The sequence below is a fragment of the Beta vulgaris genome, chromosome 4 (assembly GCF_026745355.1).
Source record: "Beta vulgaris subsp. vulgaris cultivar EL10 chromosome 4, EL10.2, whole genome shotgun sequence".
NCBI lineage: Eukaryota > Viridiplantae > Streptophyta > Magnoliopsida > Caryophyllales > Amaranthaceae > Beta > Beta vulgaris.
Genome location: NC_079205.1, coordinates 37,207,444 through 37,233,565, shown reverse-complemented (window position 1 = coordinate 37,233,565; position 26,122 = coordinate 37,207,444). Strand labels below are relative to the sequence as shown.

Sequence of the window (26,122 nt, the reverse complement as noted above, 5' to 3'; positions counted from 1 at the left end):
TCACTTATAATTTTTAATACTAACTCACTTACATGAGTGTAACTATTAAATTTTAAGCTTATAATATAGTAATTTGACTAAATGATGGATAATACTTTTAATCTGATTTCTAAATAATATTTACGAATTTTCGAGAGTTAAGTATATAAAGGATTCTTATAAACTATTACAATATTAAGATATCCTAGCAATTCGCCATGTAATCGCTAAATAAGTTGAGCTATATAACCTCTATAAATAATATTGTAAACTAAGAATCGTACTTAAAGAGCACTAACACTAATGTTTTCTATTGATTTCTAACTTATAAAATACTCGTATTGAAACTTAAAAGAACTCGTTCCCCGAAGCTCAGTAACGACGATATCAAGGACATAAGAAGAGGGTTATCATACTGCAATTGAAGTAACAACTACTCCTAGTACCTGCAACTCCCTTGAAATATATTTTATGAAATTAAGGCATGCTACTGAAATGGTAATTATTTATGAGCAATGTTTCTGAGTTACAGGATTATTATTCATACATGTTTTAATTAAGTATTATGAAGTTCATACGATTCCAATAAATTGATATGTGATAATAATTGATCACTAAAAATGATACCGTTTATGAGATATTACTAAATGACTCGAAGTTACTGAATTATACTGATCACTGTTCAAGTAAAAGAAACGTAACATGATAAATTACAGTTAAAGGACTGGTTGACTGTATCCACTGACTGACTGAAGGTCGTGGACGTACCGTACTGTTTCCAGGGGAACTGACCCACTACTGTTTACTGGTGTAGGGTAATGCCCGGGGTCCAGGCCCTTGCACAATGGTGCATACACATACTGGGAGACATCCTAGCACTAACTGATGTACATCAACCAGAGTAAAAACTGATAAAATGGAATGATAGAATATTAAAGTGCAAATAAATGAATATTGTTTTCTTAAATGTTTGAATTATTTTATCCTACTATTTGCAAATAAAATGGATTTACGCTGATAGAGTAGCTTGTTACTGAGCCTCGGCTCATAACGTTTTGTATTTATGTTTTAGGTACTACTGGGGACGATGGTACTGCGTAGTGGCAAGGGTTACCACCTTATTAAATCATCTAGTAATAGTGCTACTAACTTGTAAGCTAAGGTTAACTTAACTAGAATGTAAGACTATATACTTTAATATAAGTTATCGTTGTTATATTAAGTAATGTTAACGTTGTCTGGTTTCATAAAATATAAGATGTTTAAGTTAACACTATTATATCTCTTAATGTCTGAATATCTATATGATTGTAGCCTTGCACTTTCCTAACCGAAGTTGCGGCAGTATTGCCTCGACTAAGTAGGTATTCCACAGCTAATTAGGCCATCTTAAATGGTGAATCAGTGGTCGGGGCGTTACACTCCGCATCTCACGCAAAGAACTGCGCTTAAAGCAGGACTCTGTATGAGTTAGAAATCTAGCCTGGCTCCTGATGTGCCTTTGCCAGCTTTTCTAAAAAACACGTTGTAAAAGATATCTTTTATCCCTTAATTTCCGGAAACATGATTTTGCGGGATAAAATCTGATTATAACTATAAAAAATATCTTTTGAAAATAATTATTTATTAAAATTAATTAATTAATTATTGTTAAACAATTAATTGAGATTTTCAAAGGATTTGACTCAAAATACAATTAATTATCATGAATGATTCATTGGGCTTTTAAAATAGGACTTTATCACTTTTGAAATGATTTTGAATGGCTTTTCAAACTACTCTGCCTTTGAGTCGGACCAATTAAGACCACGATATGTTTCATCTTCGGATCCTTAAATGGGGAGACACGATTATGTGTCTACAGAAGCTCCCACTTTGACTGAGGTTCAGGAAATCGAAAGTCAAAGGATACGGTGTCGGGACGGAGAACGATTCTAAACGCTATGCAGTTTAAAACTGGTCTACATGCGCTGGTCTCTGCAAAATAAATTTAGTATGCAGGACAATAACTACAAAATTTGATTACTTGCAGAAGAAGATGTTAGCAGATAAGTGCAAACAACTCACATAAGCACATAATGATGTAATAATATAAACTCAGACTCTCTAAGGATGCATGAGACGCTATGCAAAGATTAAGGTTATACAAAGCTAAGGGATGACATGTCATGTAAGGTCAGGGCTATGCAAGTTTAGAATGTATGTAATGCAAGGTCAGGGTTTGGCAAGGCTGCAATGCAAGGTTAGGGTTTTGCAATGGTTAGAAGATGTGTATAATGATGGAATGATTAGAAATAAATAGAATGATTTTCGAAAATCGTTTTTTGTAAATAATCAGGGTCTGTAAACGAGGTCCGCGGATTACAACTTTTCGGGAGTTTGATTTGATTTGGAGGAACCACCACATATAGGAAGCTCCCACTTTGGGTGAGCTTGTCTTAAATTTGTCATGTTGTATTGATATGATATTGAATTGTAGTTGATCTGTCTTGAACGTGAAATCTATCACTGGGGATTGTTTATTGGAAGTTGGTATAGGCAAAGTCAGTTATTGACGGAAACCATGGGATTGTCGGAGAGTCCTTCAGGGAAAAGGAGAGCTTGGATTGAAATATAAAAAGTTCAAAAATTTTGTGACTCAAATGAATGTAGGTGGGAAAAGGCTTTAACGAGGCTAGGTTCATACTCAAGTCTATGTCGGGATCTAGAAAGGATATGCTCCTAAATTCTAGAAAATCAAATCATTAGACCATGAGTAATGTTATTTTTATTTTAGCGGTCGGACCTCGAGATGAGGATTCCTACATATCCTTGCATAATCAGACTATTCGTAGTTCCAAATTTGATTTCTTTTATTTTTGTTATATTTTATTTTGAGCCGTAACTTTTGCCTAGGCCGCCCTCTCGGGTTTTCGATTTAGCGGACTTGGACATACCGTGAAAAAGGAGTTAGGATTGATGAAAGGTTGAAAGGTTTGATGAATGATAAAAGTTTAATTGATTTGGCTAATGTAGGATCAAGAATTATAATTATAGGTTAAAGTTTGATGGGGTTGAAGGATTTGAATGAGGGGTAGAACTTATGTGCAAGCCCCCTAGCTTGTATTTTGCCTTTGGCTCTTTCTTTTTGCATTTTTATGCGTTTCTCTTTTGCTTTTGATCTTTTTTGTTTTGCACTTTGAATTATTTTCACTTTTTTTCGTTTTTGCTTGGCATTGTTTTATTTTGATGTAGTAAGGCATGCACACAAGTTCATATGGATTAAGATATTTGAAGTTTGAATGCTATTTGTGGAGCTTTGATTTTATATGGATCATTTCGCTAATGGAGATGATGGTTTATGGATGATGGAGGGAAGAGGGGAATAACTCTTAATCCAAAGTATATCCATTTTTCATTTTTCTTTTTTTTTTTATTTTAGATCTTTTTATTATTATTAGTCAAGTTCGTTAGGTGATTTAAGTTTCATCATTAAATTATAAGTATAAATAAAATGATGGTAGGCCAATGAAATGAAAAGAAAATGCGATTATTTTACTAATTGAAAATGAATGAAACAAGGCTGGTAAAGTCCTAAAGGACATAGACTCGACAGGAAATGAAATGAAGTATCTAGGGGAGGGACTCTCCGACTCAGCCTAGAAAACTGACGCTAAATGACTAAGCCCCAACATTATTTAGGCACTGCCCAAGTGGTTGTCGTTGTTGCTGACTTCTGCTCCAGGCGGAACTGGTAATCTACCGTCTTCAACCATATCCTGCAGATTATGCTTCAAAGTCCAGCAGTGTGATGTCATATGTCCATTTCCTTGACGATACTTACAGTAGGCATTAATATTCCATTTACTAGATCTTTTCTCATAAGCAGGGTCTGGAGTAGGGCCAAGAGGCTGAAGTGCTCCTTTTGCATGAAGCGTAGTGAAGGCTTCTTCTAGGGTCATGCCCAATAGAGTGAATGTCCTTTGAGGGCCTTGATAACCTCTCTTTTCAGTTGTTAGGGCATTGACGTTAAAGCTAGAAGGGTTACTATTACTCTTCTTGAAAGAGTTGTTATTGTTGGAACCCTTGTTTTTGTTGGCTTGTAGCTCTTGTACAATCAATAAGCCCACCTTATAAAGCTTTATGACACTAGTAGAACAATTGCTTATTGCTGCAATTTTACCCATACGCAGCAATATATCACGTAAAAAGAAAAAAAAAAGATAAAATAACCATATTGCTGCAGTTTCAGCCGAAAATCGCGGCTATATGGTTTCACGGATATTTTTTGAAAAAGTTTGACTATTTGACCAAACATTGTTGCGGTTTCTGGCAAGAACCGCAACAATACATTAAAATAATATAAAAAAATATTATTTTAATATATTGTTGTTGTTCTTGCCAGAAATCGCAGCAATATGTCTACGCCAAATCTAAAAAAACATGAGTTTTTTTTTTTCATTCATTGTTTCTCTCTCGACTCTCTCTCTCTACTCTCACACTCTCTCACACTCTATCTGGCAAAAAGGCTTCGGTTTTCCGACGAAAAGGCTTGGTTTCGCCCCTCTCCTTCACTTCTCACACTTTTTGGTTCGATTTTTTGCCCCTCTCCTCCGCTTCTTGCTTGGTTGGTTCGTTTGTAGCCCCTCTCCTCCTTTCACCGACGGGTTGTTGCCGCCACTTTCGTACTTTAGCGTCGGCGCCACCCTCTCCTTGTCATATTAGGTTAGTTTTTCATAATTTTTTTAATTTTTGTAGTTTTCTTAATTAATAGTGTTTTAAGGGAAAATTTGGCTTAAATAGTATGTAGTTTAAAATGCTTAGTATAAAGTATATATATGATTAGTTATAAGATTTGAGAATTAAAAACTGATTTTGTGATGATTTTGCTTAAGTTTTTGTATGCCTTAAAATGTCATACAAGATCGTTTTTGCTTAAGTTCTTGTGATGTTTTTGCGATACTTTATTTCAAGTGATATACAACGCCTTCATATTGATAGACTGACCAATGGGAGGGGAAGGGGATTCTAAGGAATGTTTGGTACTTGTTGTTTGGTGATAACTTGAAATCGCTTGATGAGATTGTTGTTTGGTGATGACTTGGAATCGTTTGAATGCGATTGTTTTTATGTACATCATACTACCTAAATACTCGTTCAAGACTTACTCATTAGGAGTAAGTCTTGAATAGTCCCCGTTTTGGGTCTTAAACGTCACATCTCATTTAGGTAGTGAATGTGTGTTAATTCTTTGATTCTAAATGAAATACGGTTAGTCATTTTCCTAATTTGTTCTCCGGGTACATATAAGATAAACAATTATTTTCATCGTGTACTTGGAGAACTGAAGGAAAATGTTACCGAATTTTACTTAGAATCAAAGATGATACATGCATTTACTTGTGGGATTGGACACTATAGCTACTGCATTAGGTACGTGGGTGTAATGGCCAAAAAAATTAGGCATATGTTAGGTGATGAGGTAATTGTTCAAATCTTATCCATTTTTGTAAAAATAATAGCATTAAATTTAAAAATTACATAATCTTATGCGCGTTGTCAAAAATAATTATTAGGTTACACCGACACCTAAAAAACAAAAGGGGATTTCGGGGGAGGCTGTTAGATGTTCTAGCCAGCAGCTTTTAGCCGGTTCGGCTACTCGTTATAGTCTAGTTGTCGATGATGTATCGTTCTTGGAATCCCTCACTGAATACTGTAGGGAGTTCGCGGATACGGTTGCCTTGCCGTCGCAAACGATGATGCTATTGGTGTTAACTTGCCGAGCTCCTTGTTCCATTATTCAGGAGATGCCACCGCTTATCTGACCAAGGAGGATATTGCTGAGAACCTAAAAGTGAAGATGTTTAATATTTCTATTATCCAAGTGTACATGAGGTAACAATAATCAAAGTTATGATTTTTTTTATATTTGATTGTATGCTAGTTGTATTTTCCACATAAAATTTACATTTGTCTATTTTTTTTTAGGGCAACGCAGTCTGACTTGGATGGATTTGGGGATACTTTTTTGTTTATTGGATGTGTTCGGAGATAACGCGGATGTGAATGCATTGGAGAATGTAACGACTTTCATTCATTGTGCTTTGACGAGATCCATCGTTCTTGGTGCTAGTATCATCTTCGCGCCAATGTTTCAAGAGTAATATTCTATCTTAATAGTTTTACAAATATTGGTTGTTTCATGACATGTGAATTTCATTAGTAATTATTGTTATTCAATCTTACAATAGCTATCGTTGGATGCTCCTTGTCATATGTCCCACGCTCAGGATAATTTATGTCTTTGATTCTGCTAGCTTTCACAAGTAGTAGAAGTTAAAGATTAGACTGCCTATGATAGCGTAAGTTGATCAGTTTGATATATTTCAAATGAATTGTAATTATAACATACAACAAATAAAGTGTAAACCATTTGATGTTGTGTTATGTAGTGCTTTTAGGAGGTTTCGGTTGAGTGGGAACACAAAGCTTCTTTGGAAGCGTGTTGAGGTATAATAGACTTATTTTATCCGATTAAAAGCCTATGTTATTCTCATTATATGATAAATTTCCTCATTTTCTTAAAACTTTTGATGAAGTGCCCACAACAACAAGGAGGCACCGAGTGCCGTTATTTTGTCATGCGTAACATTTTTGACGTACTCACTTTATATTCTGGTCTAGAGGATTTCGATGAAGTTTTTGTTCACTTAGTTCATTATATATTTTATATATTTAACTATTTGAGGCTCACTTTGGTGAATTATTTTCAGGTTTCTCGTACCTTTACCCATGATCCTTATACGGAAGATCAAATCAATGAGGTGAAAAATAAGTGGCAAGATACTTTCTTGATAATTGCATTGTGTAGGTTAGTTGCTATTAATTTTCTTTGTTTCTCTATCTTTACAACAAATACAATTTAGTGCAACTTGTACCAATCAACTTATGGGTTTATCCAATTTACAAACGAAACATACGTGCATAAAAATATTTTTTTTTAAAAATCATTATATTGCTGCGATTTCTGGGGAAAACCGCAGCAATATTATAGCGTATTGCTGCGGTTTCTGGAAAACCACAACAATATTTTATTTTTTTTATTAAAAAATACAGCATATTGTTACAAAACCGCATCAATACGTTGTATTTTTCTAATAAAAAAATAACCATATTGCTGCGATTTTCGCTAGAAATCGCAGCAATACGTTGAAATAACCGCATCAATAGTTTAATTACCTATTGTTGTATCCTTAATTGTTGCGCGGCCAAAATCGCCGAAATATGCCACTTAATGACCGAAGCAATAAGCATTTATTCTACTGATGTGAAAGACTCTATAGGTTGGAATTTAATACGTTCTCCGTACTTAGGTTGTAGATTATGGATCACCATTTAGACTTGGTCTTCTTAAGATGGCATGTTAGACATTTGTGCAACTTTTTCCCTCCATTTGTTAAGGAAGGTAACAAAGTCTTCGTTGGAGTTTTGTTTACTTAACTCCAACCTACGAAGGCCAATGGGAAGTTAAGTATAGTATATGTATTGTTTATGGAACTCTTCTCTGATGTAGTCCCAGTCATTCAACTAGGCTTTGTTTATCGATCTGAACCACTTGGATGGATGTGCATCCAAGGCTAAGGGAAAGACATAAGCACACAGGTCCTTGCTCACGCCGTTGAGAGCCATAGAGATGGAAAAAGATCTCAGATGATCATTCGGGTCTTCAACCCCCTTGATTTTTGGGAGGTTACCCAATGTTACCTTTTTAGGGAGCTTACCCCTTAGTTCAGGATCAATGATGTCATGGCCATGAGCCTTACTCTCGAGTGCGGGAATTGACTGGATGAATTGCTCGAGTTTTTCGAACCTCAAATCCGTGTTGGACTTGATTGGTGATGGTGTCGCCTTGTTCGTCTTCTTTAGTTAGCTTCTCCCTCAGTGCCTTAATCTCTTTGTCTTGTTCCTCAAGACGAGAGTTGATCAGTGTAAGCTGATCCATAATGCACTGAGTTGTTCATTAGGGTCCCCCATTTCAAATGACGACTCAGAAGAGTCGGAGGATTCATCTGAAAAAGCGAGGATGCGTTTGACGAGTCTAGGAGTAGGCTGACCTTGTTGCCTCTCTGTTGGACGTTCCTAAGTTTTAATCTCACGACTTGTCCCGAACGGAAATCGAATGGACCTCGTAAATTTTAAGAAACAACATTTTCGAAATGAAAAATAGAGATGAGAAATGGGAGATAAGAGATGAAGGTGAAAGTGAGAATGGGAATAGGAAATGATTAGAAATGGGGTATGATTATGGTTATGATGACGACATGGGCCTAGCTATATGCATATGCAGACATGGATTGGACTGGACTGGTCTATGAAAGAAGACTGAATGATTGGACTTTACTGATGAGTACTAGACTTTGCACTTACAATAAGCAGACTAGACTCATAGCAGGATAGACAAGAAAAGTTATTTCGACTTAGGGGATGAACTTTTATAGTCTATAGAATGACTAGGGTTTACATATAATGCAAACTAGACCTAGGGAAATTTATAGTCCTAAGACTGACTAGTGTTTATATATAATGCAAACTAGACCTAGAGAAATTTATCGTCTTAAGACTGACTTTTATAGTCCAAAGACTAACTAGGGTTTACATATGATGTAAACTAGACCTAGGAAATGAATTGGGCCTAAATGGACCTAAGATTTGGATTATACTGGACTTAGACTTAGACTTAAATTGGAATGGACTATAATATTGATTGGTACAAGTTGCACTAAATTGTATTTAGAATGGGTTGATTGGATTGACTTTTTGTATCTTTTGTTAGGAAAAAATGATGGATTAATTTTGAATATATATATATATATATATATATATATATATATATATATATATATATATATATATATATATATATATATATATATTTGTTGAATAAATGGTATGATGATGATTAGTAAATACTTTTTGAAAAAGGTAGAGTAGGAGGAGGTCTACGATTGATTTTGAAAATTGTAAGTGTATTTTTTGAAAGTGATTGAATATGTTAAGGTAAGATTGGGTATAGTTGATAGGAAAGATTAGTTGAATAGAAGGGAGAAAGTGGAAAGAGGTATACATGCATGACAACTCTAACTCTACAATGACCACTTTATATGAAATTTTTAGGACAGACCCGACCTTGCATGAAAAGAGTGATTTTTTTTAATTAGGTGAGACTTCTAAATGACCATATTTTTTTACGCAAATGCAGACAGACAAACATAGGACTAAACGTAGGATCGTCCATTACGACGACTAAATCAGCGAAAAGCGTGCGACGCACAGAGTGCGTGCCACGCAGCATTACTGCAGGCAACGTACATCCGTGCGTCTGGTGCGGGAGTGATGCACCAGGCGCAACTTAATGCGCTTGGAGCACTACTCCCCGACATGTTTTCCGGGGATTTAGGTGACGTATTGGGCAATTGACGATTTTTTATTGTTCATTAGAAGCGATTTTAGGAACGACGCATAATAATGACAATTTGACAATATAATAACAGGCAAGAATTGCAATCAAAAGCATATGTCAAATAACATGGATGCAAAAGTTCCAACCTAAAGTCCAGTTCTATGTTTGAAACTATTGGTCACGTTTAGGTTTAGTCTGAAAAGGGTCCATGACTAAATTATTGATCTCACACTTCGTACCCCTGCTTAAAGAGGTGGCCACATGTAAGACACACTCCAGTTCTCAAGTTAGGAACAAGAGAACAAATCCATGGTTTGGTAGGCTTGCTTATAACTAAGATTTTACACTATTGCTCAGAAGCTTCTTGGAAGAACAAAGAAAAACCCCTTCTCCCTCCCCCAGGGGTGACCTCACACATAGAACATGTGCTAATGTGGCAAGGTAGATTATCATGATGGTGGCTTAAACAATAGCCATGCATATGCAAACCTGTAATGTCATTCAAATGCATAAAAAGAGTATGGATCGTATTTTTCGAGTTTCACCCACTCATTTAATTTTTTTTTAAAATCCTCCCTAGTGGAGTCGCCAAATTGTAGGCGTGTTTATATTTCGCCTACACGGGATGAACGCGTATTAGATTTGACTAACCCACTGTAAAGGTTTTGTATTGAAAATTGTTTTGAAGTCGGCAACAATTATTTAAAGGAAGAATCATAAACCTAATTAGATATTGGGAAATTATAGGGACAAATCAGAGACTTATCCAATGTAGATTTTCTCGTTATGACTCCATAGATGGTCCAAATGAACCAAAGATAATTAGTCTAGGTTGGTCAAAATGCAAACCTGTAATGTCATGTTGCCCATTGTTGGCCTCTACTAAATATCAATTCATGTCAATGTTTATGTAAAAGAATAACCAAATAATGTTTTAAGTGCCATAAAAATAATTAGTCTAGGTTGGTTCAGGAAACACATAAAAGACTATTTTTTAGTGATATGTTATTATGCAATCAATATTACAGGGAACCTATCAGGTTGTCCAAATTAATTTGATTAATGTTAGAACAGTTCTTTAGGTCTTTGATTAGCAAAAATAACATGTGAGTGATAAAAGCAATAAAGTAGCATAATCATATAATATTCATAGAATAATCAGGCAGACATATAATAATGTATAAAAATAAATAAAAAGAAATAAAAAGGTTTAGATTATATAGTAGATTGTTGTATATTGAAGATCTACATCATAAAAAAAACAGTGTCCAATATAAAAATAAAGAATTTACTTAAGGACCCTCAAAATTATATTGTGGCTTGGGTCTGCAAGATTGACAATCTTCAGGACGAGCAATCGTGAAGCCTGGACATCTGAATGTATGAAAGTATGTAGATTAGATGTATTTGTGTTTGAAAGTATGAGTTTTTTAGGGAGGTTATGTGTTTCGTAGAAAGGTTTGTAAAGTATTCTTTGAGTGTTATGTGAAAAATTCGTTCTCAAATCTGCACTGAAATTGATCCTATTTGTAGGGAAAACGGTGTTGCGCCTCATGCGCCATCTGTGTCTAGCGCAGGATGACATGTCAAGCGCCTGTTGCGACATGTCCAGTAAAAAGTGTATATGTGGCACGCGTTTTGAAAAAGATAAGAAAGAAACTTTGCGTCTCACGCAGAGAATTGCGCTTGACACAGGACTCTGTATTTGTCAGAAATCCACGTGTCAGGTGAAGATTAGTGCACCTGGCACAGATGAACAGAGTTACGGCCGAGTCACAGACGTGCACTAGTCGCACCAGCCTAGCTCTTGACGTGCCTTTGCGAGCTTTTCTAAAACGCGTTGTAAAAGATTTCTTTCATCCCTTAATTTCGGAAACCTGATTAACTATAAAAAAATATCTTTTGAAAATATTTATTTATTAAAATAAATCAATTAATTATTATTAAATAATTAATATGGCTTTTCAAAGGATTGGGATCAAAATACAATTAATTATCATGAATGATTAATTAGGCTTTTAAAATAGGACTTTAACACTTTTCGAAATAGTTTTGAATGGATTTTCAGACTGCGATGCCTTTGGGTCGAACCAATTAAGACCACGGTATGTTTCATCATTGGATCCTTAAATGAGGAGACACGATTATGTTTCTACATAAGCCCCCACTTTGACTGAGGTTTGAAAAACCAAAAGTAAAAGTATATGTGTCGGGACGGAGAATGATTCCAGATGCTCTGCAATCCAAAATCACCATTTTTCTTCAGTACCTACGAAATAAGAAAAAGCTTCAGGAACAAGCTTGTGTGGAACATATTTCTAAATGTGTATAATGAGAGGGTGTGTGAAAGAAGGTTTCATGAGTTATTCGCCTGACTCATGTCGGAGTTATGTTGTCTCGATGTGTAATGGTCCTTAGACCTGGCGGTTATCCGTCGCCTTTTTAGTTGATGATGCTCTGGCAGTTTGTTTGTCGCCTTTCAGATTGATAATGGTCCGCAGACATGACGATTTATTTGTCGCCTTTTTGATTAATTATGGTCCGTAGACGTGACGATTTGTTTGTCGCCTTTCAGAATTATGATGGTCCGCGGTCCTGACGATTTGTTTGTCGCCTTTCAGATTAATGATGGTCTGCATACTTGGCAGTTTGTTTGTTGCCTTTGTTAATTTGAAACGATCCGTAGACCTAACGATGTGCTTTCGTTGTTAATTTGAAATGGTATGCAAACCTAACGGTGTCTTTTCCATTGTTGATACTCATGAGTACTTGTTGTCTCTTGAGCAATTTTTGTTGAAAATTTATAGAGTATCGCATGTTGGAATATAAAAATGACAAAATTGTATTTTTGTTGCGGATTCGAAAATCTGTTAATTTGCCGCGTGTAATATCGTAAAGAAAATTTGAATTCATATATAGTTGAGCATGTGCACCCTACTAGGCTAAGAAGGCCCTAAGGGTGCTGTATAGGACTGTGCGCAAGATGCACAGACCTGCCCTTGGCGTGGGATGCTGCGGTGAATGCAGAAGCGTATGTCAGGCGCGTGTTTTGTCGGTTCACCTGGTGCACTGGACGCAGGTCTTCAAATGACCTAACAAAGCACGAGCGTCCAGAGTTTCTCCCATTTGTCCTTCTCCGTCGTTTTCTTCATTTTTCTCTCTCTCTTAAGCTTGAACAACCATTGTTGAGATTTCAAAGCTATAAACTCGCTTGATTCTTGAGTGTTTCTTTAGATCTAACTTAGAGGAGTGATTATTTTCACTTGGTTGTCTCTTTTGTGAGTTATTTTGGGCGATTTTGCACGAGTTTTGTTAGGGTTTGGGGTTTGACTTTTTCGAACCATTTCAGACCTTTTTCCAGCGGGTTTTCCTGCCTCACCGACCATATTCCTGCATCACCAAGTGGGTTTTCTTCTCCTCTATTTTCTAATATGCTTTTTTTTTCGCGATTTTCCGTTGTTCCTCAGTGCCTATGGGGTGAAAATGTTGATCACGTTTGGAATTTTGGACCAAGTGATGTGCGCCACCTACGGCGAACTCCTACGAGTTTTGAGGTATTTTCTTTTTTCAGATCTTGTTCCTCACGAGTTTGATACTCATTCCATGTGTGAGTTCACATTACATTTGTAGTTCGATAATTCTTTATATCATGAAACTAGAATTATATTCTGCTTAATGTAGATTCTAAATCTGGAACTAAGAAACATGTTTAGGGAACTTTGAATTTGATGATAATACTTATATCATCAATCTTAGAATCAGAATTAGCGTAGTTTCCAAGTCTGGAACCTAGAAACATGCTTAGAGAACTTTGAATTTGATATTTATTTTTGGATCATGAATCTTAGAATAGGAATTAGCGTAGTTTCTAAGTCTGGAATATAGAAACATGCTTAGGGAACTTTGAATTTGATAATAATTCTTGGATCACGAGTCTTAGAATCAGAATTAGCGTAGTTTCTAAGTCTTAAGTCTGGAACCTAGAAACATGCTTAGGGAACTGTGGATTTTTTGCTGGTAGAAATCGTACTTTAGGTGACGATGTATGTTATTTTGCTATGACCTGTATGTTGCAACTCAAATGGATTCCTGAAATCTTATTAGATGTGATGGTAGTGTTTTTTAGGAAAATGAAATCTAGTAACTTATATTAGAGTCAAGGACTCTTTGATTTTTGTCTTATTTGTTGTTTTTGATCCGGTTAGTAAGTCGTTGAAGGATTCTGGTAGGGAGGATGGTGGGTGGTAGGGCTGCTCCGCATCCCAAGAAGGCAAGGAAGGTTGTGGGATGGACTTCTAAGCAATTGCGCCTTGATCTGAAACATCACGTGTCCCAACGACCACTTTCGGGTGTTGTGAGCATCTGCTCTGTGCCGAGTTCCTTTTAGGTTAAAGTTTAGGCACCCTTGTTGATTGTACTTGTATTTGCAAGACGAGGGTAAGACCCGTTATTTTGGCACCTTTGACTGGCTTAAGAAGGTCCGAAATATTCAAGATCGAGTAGTCTTACTTGAGCAGAGCAGGCTATCTCGCTTCATTCACGTCTACGAGAGCCTAGGAGATGTTCATTCCTCCTAGATTGTAGTTTGCGGTTTGTTGGAGTGGTGGTGGGATACTTGAAACTCTTTTCACATACGCCAGAGGGAGTTGACTATTACCCCCTAGACTTCTCCTTGATTTGCGACCTGTCTTTCACCAGCACCTCAGTGTCGTTAGGTGAGGCGTTGTCGTTCAACACCTCGCAGGTCAGATATTTTATCGACCCGGTTGCCGATGCTCTTCCTACGGGTTTGTCCTATGCTCCCCGCAAGGTTGCGGCTAGGGGGCTTTCTATGCTGGGGACATCCAACGAGCAGAAGGTGTGCATTCTGTTGTAGCTAGCTGTCTGCGGCCTGTTGCGTACTGATAAGGGATCGCGAGTATCAACGCGATTCCCCATGCCTCTCGCAGATCTGTCTCTAGTGTCGACTTATGATTGGGTCAAGTTGGGTTATTGCAATCTTCTGTCCTGCCTGCAGGCAGTTGAGTGATGGTGTATCAATCTCCCCTTTTGGTCCGTGGAGACTTATTGAGGTTTGATCGTGCACATTGTCTTTTATTTCGTTACCTCGATTTGACCTGATGTGGTATTGTTGCTACATATCTATTTTTTGAGTACTTTTCGGGCTTGGCAGATGCACTTAGCAGATTACATCATATTCTTAGAATGTCAAATGTTGTTCCTCAACTGTTGGTCCACAAGTACTTACTGATCACCAACGTATTCTCGTATGGAAGGAGGAACTAATTTCTCTCACTTGCAGAAGACAATGAACTTCACTTATTTTATTAAAAAATTCACTACTTTTGTAACTCCCCCATAATGGTTGATCACCTTTAGGTCATCCAAGGGTTTTCGTGGCTTTTGATAAAATCCAATTATTTAATATGTGACCTCATGAATTCGATTAAATTTACTAGTATTTTGTTTTTATTAACCTACAGATTATAATCAGCTTCTAGGAAAACGTTTATGGTCACCAAAAATAACATAATACAATAATCTCCATTAATATTCCTATTTACAGTTAGATGATTAAATTCAATTATAAGAAAAAAATCTTCTAGTATTAAGGAGTGGGAAATGAGGTGGAATGCTTAAGCAATTTACCTCCTACTCTTAATTTAAGATTAGGCAACGCTCAAGCCTGAGACTTAGAAGAGAAAGAATCATCTCTCTGAATATAGTGACTATTTTAATCTATCTAATGACCAGTTTAATCCATTCAGTAATCATATTCTGTAATCCATTCAGTAACAAGTTTATCCCATTTAAGACTAGTTTAATCTATTCAGTAACACGATCAAGTTATTTTTAAAACTGTCTGTTGTAATGAAAGAGAAGAGAAGGGATGACTAGGTTGGTGAGAGTTGTTTAGGGATAATGTTGGATTAGAGTAAGATGGAATGAGCTTTTTGGGAAAATGTAAGCTTGAATTTGTCTAATTTTATGTTAAATTAAACCACCTATTCTAATAATTTGTATAGCTTATATATATATTCAACTAACCCTAAATTTGTTAATTTGCTAGCATATATGAATGGTACACTCTTAGCCTTCTATAGTTGATTTTCGAGCTTATTTACTTTTCTATTTGTGTAAGCTATCTTTTCGTGAAAAAACTTTTGTAGTATTATGTTGTACATACCTTTGGGGCTTTGTCTTTGTGAGTATTAGAAAGTCATTATCCCACAAAAGTCTTGTGTAAAAAGGAGGTCATATAGTAATTAGTGAGTAAAGATGAACTTAAAGATGATTGATAGTTTCAATTGTCAAAAATTTTGGTCTTGCAAAGGGAAGGGAGGGGAATATAAGGAAATGGAATAAAGAGGGAAGGAGTGAGAGGAAAGAGTGGGAGGAATGGAGATGTGCACTGGTATACTATACAAGATGATACTAAGAATATATAAAGAGGAGAATAATCGTTAAACAATAAACTGAAGGGGGGTATCAAGCTAAGCTTGATCTAGTGGAAATGATTTCACCTTCCAACCTTGAGGTTGGGAGTTCACTCCCCGTTACGGAAACATGGGAAATGGGCTTCCTTTATTCTTCCCCCACCCCCAAAGTGTCTAGCATGCTAATACTGGTCGAGTTTGTAGGAATATAGATGCACTTAGCAGATTGCAGGAATCATACTCTTAAAACGTTAAATGTCATTCCACAACTGTTGGTCCACAAGTACAAACCGATCACCAACGTATGCTCGTATGGGAGGAAGAACCAATTTCTCTCACTTGTAGAAGACAATGAACTTCGCTTATTTTATAACAAATTCAATGCTTTTGTAACTCCCCCATAATTGTCGGTCACCTTTAGCTCTCCAAAGGCTTTTGATAAAATTTGATGTTTTAATGTGTGAACTTATAGTAATCGATTAATTTTACTAGCAGATTGATTTTATTAACCTATAGATTATAATTAGCTTTTAAGAAATAGGATCACTTAAAATAACTAAATATAATAATCTCTGTAAATTGCCTATTTATAGTTAGATGATTACACTCAATCGAAAGAAAAATCTTTCAGTATTTTAACATGCGAAAGGGTTCGATCTGATAGAGCCCTTAAAGAGTGGAAAATAAGGTGGAATGCTTAAACAATTGGATTTTTTTAATGACAATAATTCAAACTTTTGCCGTTCTATCGCAATAATACAAACTTTTGATTATTTTTAAATAATACAAATTTTTGCCTAAAATTTCTCCAGTAGGACAATGTGACCTTTAACATATAAAACAGGTAAAAGACAATTTAAAACACCCAAAATCTCTTTCTCTCTCCTCCCACCCCCCTACGAATTGAAACCCTACCATGAAACCACTAGACTCTCCCTCTCCCACACCCCAACCACAGACAACATCACATCTCCCCTCCTCCACCCCAAAACACAACTCCTCCCCTCGACTATCCATGAAATTAAAACACCACGTCTCTTTCCCCCACCCAACCACCTGTTCACCCCTGAAAACCACTCCCTTCACTCCTTCACCCCGGAAAACCAACAAACCCAACCAACTCACCCCCCGAAATCCATAAATAATACCAGCCACCCCAGCCTCGAAAACCATCCCCCTCCACTCCATCACCCTCGAAATACACAAAATCCAGCCACAACCACCATGATCCCCACCCACCAAATCTTATCAACACCACTCTCACCACCACGAACCTCAATTCACCCACAAAATAAAAAGCCCAAACCACCCTAACAAACTGCCAAAGCAAAATATCACCATCATTATTTCTGGATGGGGCTGATTTTGGGGTAGGACGGTGGGTTTTAAGGAGGGGGCTAATTTCTTGTGGGTGAAGGGTTGTTACAGGGGTGGGCAGTGTGTAACGGGTAGGGGGTGTCTGATTTCGGGTAGGTAAGGGGTTATTTTGGGTGTTGCGGCTGTTTATAGGTGGATGAAGGGTTGTTTTGAGGTTGGAGGGAAGCTAATTCGACTGGGTGAGGTGCGATTTTGGTGTTGGTCAAAGGATAGGTGGCAGTGGGGGGGAGGGGGCGACAATTGTTTAGGGGGAAGGGGACGACTCTGTTAGGGGAAAAGGGCAGTGGAGGGGTGGGGTCAGGGTTGGGCAAGGGAGAAAGACAATGGAGAAGGGGCAGGAGAGAAGAATGAAGCAGAAAAAAAAATGGAGGAAGAAGAAGTGCCACATAAGCAATTTACCTGCACCAACAAGTGACTAACCAGTCATGCCCTATTGCAGAAATTTTAGACAAAAGTTTGTATTTTTTTAAAATAATCAAAAGTTTATGTTATTGCAGGAAAATGGACAATAGTTTGTATTATTTTAATTAAAAAATTCTAAACAATTCGGTTGCTACAAAAAGAAAGGAATTATTCCCCTCAAAAAAAAAAAAAGAAGAAGGAATTAAAAAAGGAAAAACTGTTTTAAATAAGTCAACCTTTGCGTGGTCTTCCAATTTCAAGTCTAACTTTTGATTATTTCTGTTCAAGTTTACCTTACATTAGTATTAACTATAATTAAGGTTTATGACTACTTACCTGCACAATAGGTAATTAAATAGGTTGGTTGGAAGTCTGACTTTTATTAAAGTCCTCCACAACTAACAATACCCACCCAAGTAACATTACCCACCCAAAAACCCACCCACATAACCATACCCACCCAAAAACCCACCCACATAACAATACCCACCCAGAAACGAAAACCCCCAAAACAAAACAAAACAACTTCTATCTCTCTCCTCCATTTTATTTCATCAGAGAAACAACAAGAGAGAATTTCGGAAATTAGCGAAGGGATTTGCTGAAATTTGCGAAATTGTAGGTGCGTTTAACAGCGAATTGCGAAAAGGGTGAAAGTTCCCATCATCTTCATCATTGTAGGTGCGTTTAATTCCTTCTTTGAAGTTTTTTTTTTTCGATTTCAACATCTTATGATTTTGAATTTTAGTCTTGATTCATGGCTTATATTGTTGCTAAAATGATTAAATTTAGCTTATATTTTACCTCACATGTTGAATTTAGGTTAACTTTTTATTAAATTCATCTTTCATGGTTATTAGGTTGCAATGTCAGATAGTTTGTTCAAGAATGTAACTTTACGTTTCTGGCATGGAGGGAAATTTATTAAAGCTAATACTGGGGATGATATACCTAGGGGGTAAAGGCAGAACCTTTGAAGCAAACCCAGATGAATTATGTTATTGGGGGGTCCATGAGATGGCTACTAAAACTGGAAAATATGATGACATAGAGGGGGTTTGGTATCTTAGGCCAGGAGAAGCCATGGTGGTTGGGTTGACAAAAATTGAGGGTGATGCTCAGGTGTTTGAAGCTGGGGAATTAGCCATTAAAAATAGGTCAATTGACTTATATGTGCAACATAAAGGCAATGATGTGAGTAGTTTGAAGAATATTCCTGGTCCCCAAACAAGTAAGAATATTATTTCTTCCACCCAAAAACCAAAACCAATTCCTGTTCCCAAACCAATGTCTGATTCTCAACCCATTAAAAAAAAACAAATTAACACCAAGAAGGGGTCCACCTGATGTGGCAACTAGACCTAGGTTGAGGAGTGATGATGTGTGCATATTGTTGGACTTTGGCACATCATCTTTGACTGACACCTCACCCAAAGTAGATAAAGCTCCAAAACATGTTCTTTCTAACCCTAAAATCCCACAAAAAACACCAGAGAAAAAACAACAAAAAACACCACAAAAAACACCAAAAAAAACACCACAAAAAACAATAACTCAACCCTTAGTCACAGAACCTCCTTCTAGCAATGATTTTCTGGAAAATTATCAGTGGATTGACCCTAGACCTAATGACAGTCCATTGAGGTTAGATCAGCTGATAGAGCAGTACAGTGATGCATCTGAGGATTCATTATATGAACCAGATGAAACTTGGGAAGAAGAACAATATGGGGATGCAGATTTGAGTGAGGGAGGTGAAGATGAAGAGGAGGAATTAGGGCCAGAAGATGAAGAGGACCCTGGGTTAGAAGAGTCTGATTGCAGTGATGAGGAGTATCACATTGCTAGGGATAGAGTGAGGAGTGCTAATAACAAGTTATTACAAATAGCTAGGCAACTACAAAAAGAAGCTGCTGAAGGTACATTAAATACCCAATCAAATCCTACAAATGGTATATCAACTGTCACAAGGGAGTGTGGCTATGAGAGTGAGTACTTTGACAGTGATGAGGACCTAAACACACCTCCAGAAAGTGGTGATGAGGCAGAGGGAAGTGTTAGATCTAGGAGAGGAGTGTTAGTTAGTCCTCAAACAGATTTTAGTAAGTTTGAGTGGAAGCCAGGGCAAAGGTTTGCAACTAGGGATGATTCTAAGCAGGCAGTGGCAAAGTATTCTATTTTGCAAGGAAGGAACCTCACTTTTTTGATAAGCAACAAGTCAAGGAGGCAGGAACTTGGGGTGAGGTGTGTAAAGGGGTGTTCCTTTTACTTGTATGGGTCTTGGCATTCATTGAAAGCAAGTTTTTTTAGTCAGGAAGGTGAAGGGAGTGCATAAGTGTCACAGAAACATGAAGAAGAATAGGCAGTTAAAGGCTACATGGGTAGCTAAGGAAATGCTGGAGGTTTTCAAGGCTAGGCCCCATTGGCCAGCCAAGGACATTCAAGAAACAATTAAGAGAGCTTATAAGGTGCTGGTGAAGAAAAGTTTTGCCTACAAAGTGAAGTATCATGCCCACAAGCTACTTCATGGGTCAATGCAAGATCATTACCTCAAGTTGGGGAGATACATTGAAGCAATCAAGCAAACAAGCCCAGATACAGTCTTGGATTTGGTGGTTGACACAAGTAAGAAGTCAAATCCACCTACATTCCAGAGACTTTTCACTTGCTATGAGGGTTTGGCCATGGGGTGGAAGGAAGGGTGCAGAAGGATCATTTGCATTGATGCTGCATTTTTGAAGACCTTCCTTGGTGGTCAGATCTTGTCTGCAGTAGGGAGGGATGCCAATGAGCAGATGTTCCCAATTGCTTGGGCTGCAGTTGAGGGAGAAAATAATTCATCTTGGGTTTGGTTCATCACTCACCTCCAGCTTCCCTTGACTTGGGAGATGGTACTGGATTGGCCATTGTCAGTGATGAGCATCTTGTAAGCCTCTAAACACACTCTCATTATGTTACTAATTTATTATGTGAATCTCAATTACACACTAATGTTATTGCACACTAATGTTATTGCACACTAATATTAGCTTGCCTTGTGTTGCTATTTAGGCTATACTACATGCTGTTGCCACTGTGTTGCCAATGGCAGAGCACAGGCATTGTGCTCGCCATGTCTTTGCTCACTGGCATAAGCATTTTAGGGGAGATGACATGAAGTTAAAGTTCTGGAGCATAGCTAAATCTTATAGCATGGCTGACTACAATGAGTCCTTGGATGAATTAGAGAAAGAAAATAGTGATGCTGCAGCTTCTTTTAGGGCATATAACCCATCTTGCTTCTGTAGGGCTTTCATGAGTGATGAGATTAGATCTGATGCAATAACTAATAACATGGCAGAGACATTTAATGGTTATATAGTCAATGCTAGGACCAAACACTTAATCTACATGTTGGAGGATATTAGGGTTGCCCTAATGCAAAGACTAGTGACCAAAAGACAAGAAATGGAGAAGTGTAATTCAGTTTTATGCCCTAGGATACAAGCTATGTTGGATAAGGAGAAGGAAAAAGCTTCACTATGTGATGTTATCCCCTCAACAGATTTCATTTTCAATGTTAAGTACTATCTTGATCAGTTGATAGTAAACCTTGAGGATAGAACATGTACCTGCAAGAAATGGGACAAATTAGGTGTACCCTGTTGCCATGTTGTGGCCTGTATTGAGTTCCTTAACAAAGAAGCAGAATTTTATGTTGATGAGTGTTACAGAAAAGAGGTTTATCTGAGAACCTATGCTGCTGCCATACCACCTATTGAGGGTGAAAGACATTGGCCTCGGGTGGAATGTAAGTTGGATCCCCCTCCAATTAAGGTGGGACCAGGGAGGCCTAGAAGGAATAGGATTAGAGATCCATATGAGGATCCCAAGAGGCCAGGACAGCTAACAAGGCATGGCATGGAAATGACATGCACCTTGTGTAGGGAAAAGGGACACAATAAGAGGGGCTGTCCTAAAAAGGATACTGCACAGCCACTTGAACCCCCAGCTAAGAAACAAAGAGGAAGACCTAAAAAACCTACTTCAACTCTACAGAAGCATCAACATCCCACCATTCAGTCACTGCACAGCCTACACAACTAGGCAGGGGTGGGAGGATGATATTAGGTGGGATAGGAGCTAGAGGGTCAACAACTGGAAGGGGAAGAGGTGGTGGCTATGCTGCAAGAGGGGCTACAATTGGAAGAGGCAGAGGGAGAGGAAGAAATCAGGTATAGCTGCACTAACTTCTTTTTTGTCAATTTATTAATTCATTAACTGTACTAACTCTTTGTTTTTTTTGGCAGGTACCAGTAGGTGTTGGTCTACTGATTATGGATGATGGAGCCCAGATCATCAACCCAACTAGATCAAGAGGGGGTGGAAGAGGCAGGACTGGTGGAAGAGCCAGAGGTGAAGGGAGAGGCAGATCTGGTGTGAGAGGCAGAGGCAGGGGTGCAGTTGGTGGAGGAGGCACAGAATGCACCCAGTTAAGCCAAGGATCCCAAGTTGTTGACCCAACTCAGTAGAGTTGCTGTTTTGTGGACAAAGTTGCAATTTTTTGGAGTTAAATGTACTAGTTTTTGAACTTGCAATTGTTAAATGTATGAATGCTATGAATTTGCAATTGTTGCAATTAGTTAGGGATGAGACAAATTTAGTCACTTATGGTTTGAATGCTATGAATTTGCAATTGTTGCAATTTTTTTGAACTCATGTAAGTACATTTGCACTTAGCTTCCTGCTGGAAATTGAAGAAGACTTTCAAAGCAAATTTGAAGCACTGCAATATTGTTGTCTAATTATCTATGCACTGAAATTTTGAACCAAAGGTTATCTTTATTAATACCATCCAAAGTCAGCACAATAATACAAAGTACATTCATCCATCCACCAACCTCTACTTAAGGTAGTAAAAATACAAAATAACAAGCACAACACAATGAGAGCAAATTTCAGATTCTTCTCATTTGTGGCACTTTGCACCAAGTTACAACGCAATTGAGCATTTTCTTTCTTCAATGCAGAAATTTCTAATTCCAAGCTATGCTTCTTTGTTTGCAATTTCATGATTTTATTGTCCTTAAATGTCTGAACAACCTCCAGCTCAGCTATGTTAGTATCCTTCTCAAAAATCTGAAATTGAAGATCTTCATGGGCAGTGCTATCATCAATGATTTTGAACATTTCACATTTAGTATCCTACGAAACAACAACAGTGAATCAGGTTCCCAATTGAGAAATTAGGGAAAAATTAAGAAACCTATAAATTGACAAAATTAGGGAAAAATTAAGAAACCTACAAATTGACAAAATTAGGGGAAAAAAAATTGGGACAAATTGTACTTACTGGCCATAAAGGACAACCATAGAATCTGGAACCAACATTAGGCCCATTCTTCACTGTTCGCACCACTGCATTGTTCCCACACTTGCATTTAACCCTCCTTGAATTGGAGGAGCATCCTGAGCCAAAGGAAGCTTGCTTCCTTCCTGACATAATTTCGAGGAAAAAAAAGGAAGACAGAGGAGAAGAAATAGAGGGCTGAAGAAAATGGAAAACCGGAGAAAATGGAGAAATGAAGAAGAAAGAAAAAAAATCGGAGAGAGAAAATGTCCAGTTGAAGGAGGGAAGGGAGAAAGGAGGTAGAAGGAGTTAAAAAGAAGAAGAAAAAAAATTAAACCCAACGGTCATGGACACGTCAGCATAATTACCGGATACAACCTGCATTTCCAGGTTAAATAGTCATAAACCTTAATTATAGTTAATACTAATGTAAGGTGAACTTGAACAGAAATAATCAAAAGTTAGACTTGAAATTGGAAGACCACGCAAAGGTTGACTTATTTAAAACAATTTTTCCATTAAAAAAAATAAAATAAAACCAGAGTAGAGTGTCAAAATAGTAATTGAGGGAGGAAGGCAAGACACGACACGAGTATAAAATAGTAGGATTGACGACTCGCCTCTCTGTGGAGTCTCTTAACTTTCTTACATTTTCGGGGTTTTAGGGTTTTTGCGCTTCCTGTCCTTTTTTTCTCTCTCCTCTCTTTTTCTCACCGTTGCATCAACAGCCATGACTGCTCAGTCTCAAGAAGAGCTTCTCGCCGCTCATCTCGAACAACAGAAAATCGATGTATATTTCTATCTCCTCCTTTTTTTATTTTTTATTAATCTCTACTTTTTGCTTGAATCATTTTATGACTTTCCCAACTTCATGTGAGCTAATTCTATTTCTGTGTTTTAGGTTTTTATTAGTTTGGATGGAATTAAAAGTTTCCGATTTATTCTTTTAACCTGTGAAAAAATGGTTTTGTTTTTGTAGGTGTAATCTGTTGTTTTAGTTATCTTTTGGTTGGATCTCAGTATATGTTTACTCTGAAATGGATGAATTGTTGCTTGAGTATTGAATAAAGTTGAATAATGGAAGGAAAAATGAAATTGGGATGTGGGTTAATAGATCTCGTTATATAAATAGTGTATTTCTCTTGAATGTTGTGGGAACAAATGATTGTTTGCTATGTTTTTTTAATACTTTTGCAATGATAGTGAGTTATATTATTGAGTTTTGCATATGTCCTATGTTTGGATTTGGAAATTATCCGTCATTTTTTGTGTTTTTTTTTTTGGTGAAATATTATGTCGTTGAGTGTTATTTGAATGCATTTGAGTGAAACGAGGGGTCTATTGAAATGTTTTGAACCATGTAGAAGCTGAATGAAACAATTTTACTTGGTTCACAATTGCATAAACACAAGTTTTAAAGAACTTTGAAGGGCTTTCTTGGGTTTGGACGTATGTGTTACGCAGTTGCTCCTCATTGTCTTGTGATATTTTTTTTATATAGTGGTGGTTTTGTATATCGAGTGTTATACCTGGTGAAGCCATTGTTCATGACGGATATATTATCTGCTTTTGTTTCTGCAGCATGATGAACCTGTTGTTGAGGATGACGAGGATGATGATGACGATGATGAGGATGATGACAAGGATGATGATGAACTAGAAGGTATTTGAAGCTAATTTTCTGTATAATACTGGAAATATGAGTGTGTCTATTACTCTATTTTGCTCAAGTTCAATAGCAGCCTCTTATAGTTCTTGTCATGTGTATTCTTGTAGCTTCATTGGTGTGTTTCATTTCTGTCTAATCTAAATGGATGTTTGCTTTACTTCTAGTTCTCGCAGTGTGATTGAACTTTGTGTACTAATGTTTGTGTGCAATTAAGCTGGATGCATATCTATGTTAATAGTGTGATGAGGAAGTAGTAAAGTAAATTACTTTATCCACGGCCCTCCTGTTGTTGCTTGTTATTTGCCATTCTATATTTTAAGTCATGTGATGCTGTGTGTTCTTAGCTGTTTATTGTATATGCGAAAGAATACAAGCTGTAGTTGGGGTTTTTTACATAGACAAGTCAATGTGATTGTTTAATGGTCTTTGGTAGGGTTACTTTTCATTGCTGTTGCTAGTAAATTTATATTCTTTGCTCTAATCAATTAACATATCCCTGCTAGTATTGCCTTCCATTCTATTCTGATCAATTGACATATCATGTTCCTTGGTTTAAAGGGGCACTTGACGGTGATGCCAGTGGTAGGTCGAAGCAGAGCAGAAGTGAGAAGAAGAGTCGAAAAGCCATGTTGAAGCTGGGGATGAAACCTATCACCGGTGTCAGCAGAGTTACTGTGAAGAAGAGCAAGAATGTTAGTTTCTTTACCCTGGTGAACTTGTTTACAGCTGTTTTTGGTTGCCTTCTTTCTAACGAAAATATAATTTTTGTTGAATCAGATTTTGTTCGTTATTTCAAAGCCCGATGTCTTTAAAAGCCCAACATCAGATACATATGTTATCTTTGGTGAGGCAAAGATTGAAGATTTGAGCTCACAACTTCAAACCCAGGCTGCAGAACAATTCAAGGCTCCAGACTTGACCAATGTCATTTCCAAGCCTGAATCCTCTGCAATGGCTCAGGATGATGAGGATGTTGATGAGACCGGAGTTGAACCTAAGGACATTGAATTAGTTATGACACAGGCTGGAGTTCCCAGGGGGAAAGCAGTCAAGGCACTCAAGGCTGCAGATGGAGATATTGTTTCTGCCATTATGGAACTGACCAATTGATAAGATGGCTTTGTTTTGTTTTGATGATGTTTAGTTAGTCACTAGTGCTTCCTGAATCATGGTCTGATGAATTTTGAGAGGCTGTTTGTTTATTTTCAGCTGTTGTATCAGTATAAACTTTTGAGAATATCTTCTTATATGTGATGAAACAAAGCACTTGTTTGATTGGCGCATCGTTCATGTGTATATCTTAGGTGAATGGTGTGGTCTTTGGGCTATTTGTTTCAGTTCTCTCCAAGTTTTAGTTGAAAGTGTGCCAGACGTAAGGCAATATTGTCTGAACTTGTTTCAAGCCAACTGAGTAGTGGAAAAAATAGGGTCATTTGGTTTTGGTTTTGGTTTTGGTTCACATAATTCTATCCACTTTTTTGTATTTT

General features: G+C 37.2%; 3 protein-coding genes across 3 annotated transcripts; 2 read left to right on the top strand and 1 right to left on the bottom strand.

The window, feature by feature from the left end:
- Positions 1-21,737: 21,737 nt before the first annotated feature.
- On the top strand, positions 21,738-22,148 carry LOC125496628 (uncharacterized). The gene is made up of 2 exons (XM_057394050.1): positions 21,738-21,851; positions 21,927-22,148. The coding sequence occupies exons 1-2, from the start codon at positions 21,738-21,740 to the stop codon at positions 22,146-22,148; spliced, it is 336 nt and encodes a 111-aa protein (XP_057250033.1).
- A 313-nt stretch (positions 22,149-22,461) lies between these two features.
- On the bottom strand, positions 22,462-23,516 carry LOC125496956 (uncharacterized). The gene is made up of 2 exons (XM_048643081.2): positions 22,970-23,516; positions 22,462-22,821 (listed from the first exon to the last, which is right to left on the bottom strand). The coding sequence occupies exons 1-2, from the start codon at positions 23,117-23,119 to the stop codon at positions 22,462-22,464; spliced, it is 510 nt and encodes a 169-aa protein (XP_048499038.2). The 5' UTR covers positions 23,120-23,516.
- A 59-nt stretch (positions 23,517-23,575) lies between these two features.
- Positions 23,576-25,918, top strand: LOC104907413 (nascent polypeptide-associated complex subunit alpha-like protein 1). The gene is made up of 4 exons (XM_010696339.3): positions 23,576-23,756; positions 24,548-24,629; positions 25,194-25,327; positions 25,413-25,918. The coding sequence occupies exons 1-4, from the start codon at positions 23,697-23,699 to the stop codon at positions 25,743-25,745; spliced, it is 609 nt and encodes a 202-aa protein (XP_010694641.1). The 5' UTR covers positions 23,576-23,696; the 3' UTR covers positions 25,746-25,918.
- The last annotated feature ends 204 nt before the right edge of the window (positions 25,919-26,122 follow it).

Excerpts from the sequence above, each read along its gene's own strand:
- LOC125496628 (XM_057394050.1), top strand. The coding sequence starts at position 21,738 with ATGATATTAGGTGGGATAGGAGCTAGAGGGTCAACAACTGGAAGGGGA. Across the intron at positions 21,852-21,926 it reads GAGGGAGAGGAAGAAATCAG|GTACCAGTAGGTGTTGGTCT; the intron begins GTATAGCTGCAC and ends TTTTTTTGGCAG.
- LOC125496956 (XM_048643081.2), bottom strand. The coding sequence starts at position 23,119 with ATGTCAGGAAGGAAGCAAGCTTCCTTTGGCTCAGGATGCTCCTCCAAT. Across the intron at positions 22,822-22,969 it reads ATGGTTGTCCTTTATGGCCA|GATACTAAATGTGAAATGTT; the intron begins GTAAGTACAATT and ends GTTGTTTCGTAG.
- LOC104907413 (XM_010696339.3), top strand. The coding sequence starts at position 23,697 with ATGACTGCTCAGTCTCAAGAAGAGCTTCTCGCCGCTCATCTCGAACAA. Across the intron at positions 23,757-24,547 it reads TCGAACAACAGAAAATCGAT|CATGATGAACCTGTTGTTGA; the intron begins GTATATTTCTAT and ends TTGTTTCTGCAG. Across the intron at positions 25,328-25,412 it reads CTGTGAAGAAGAGCAAGAAT|ATTTTGTTCGTTATTTCAAA; the intron begins GTTAGTTTCTTT and ends TTGTTGAATCAG.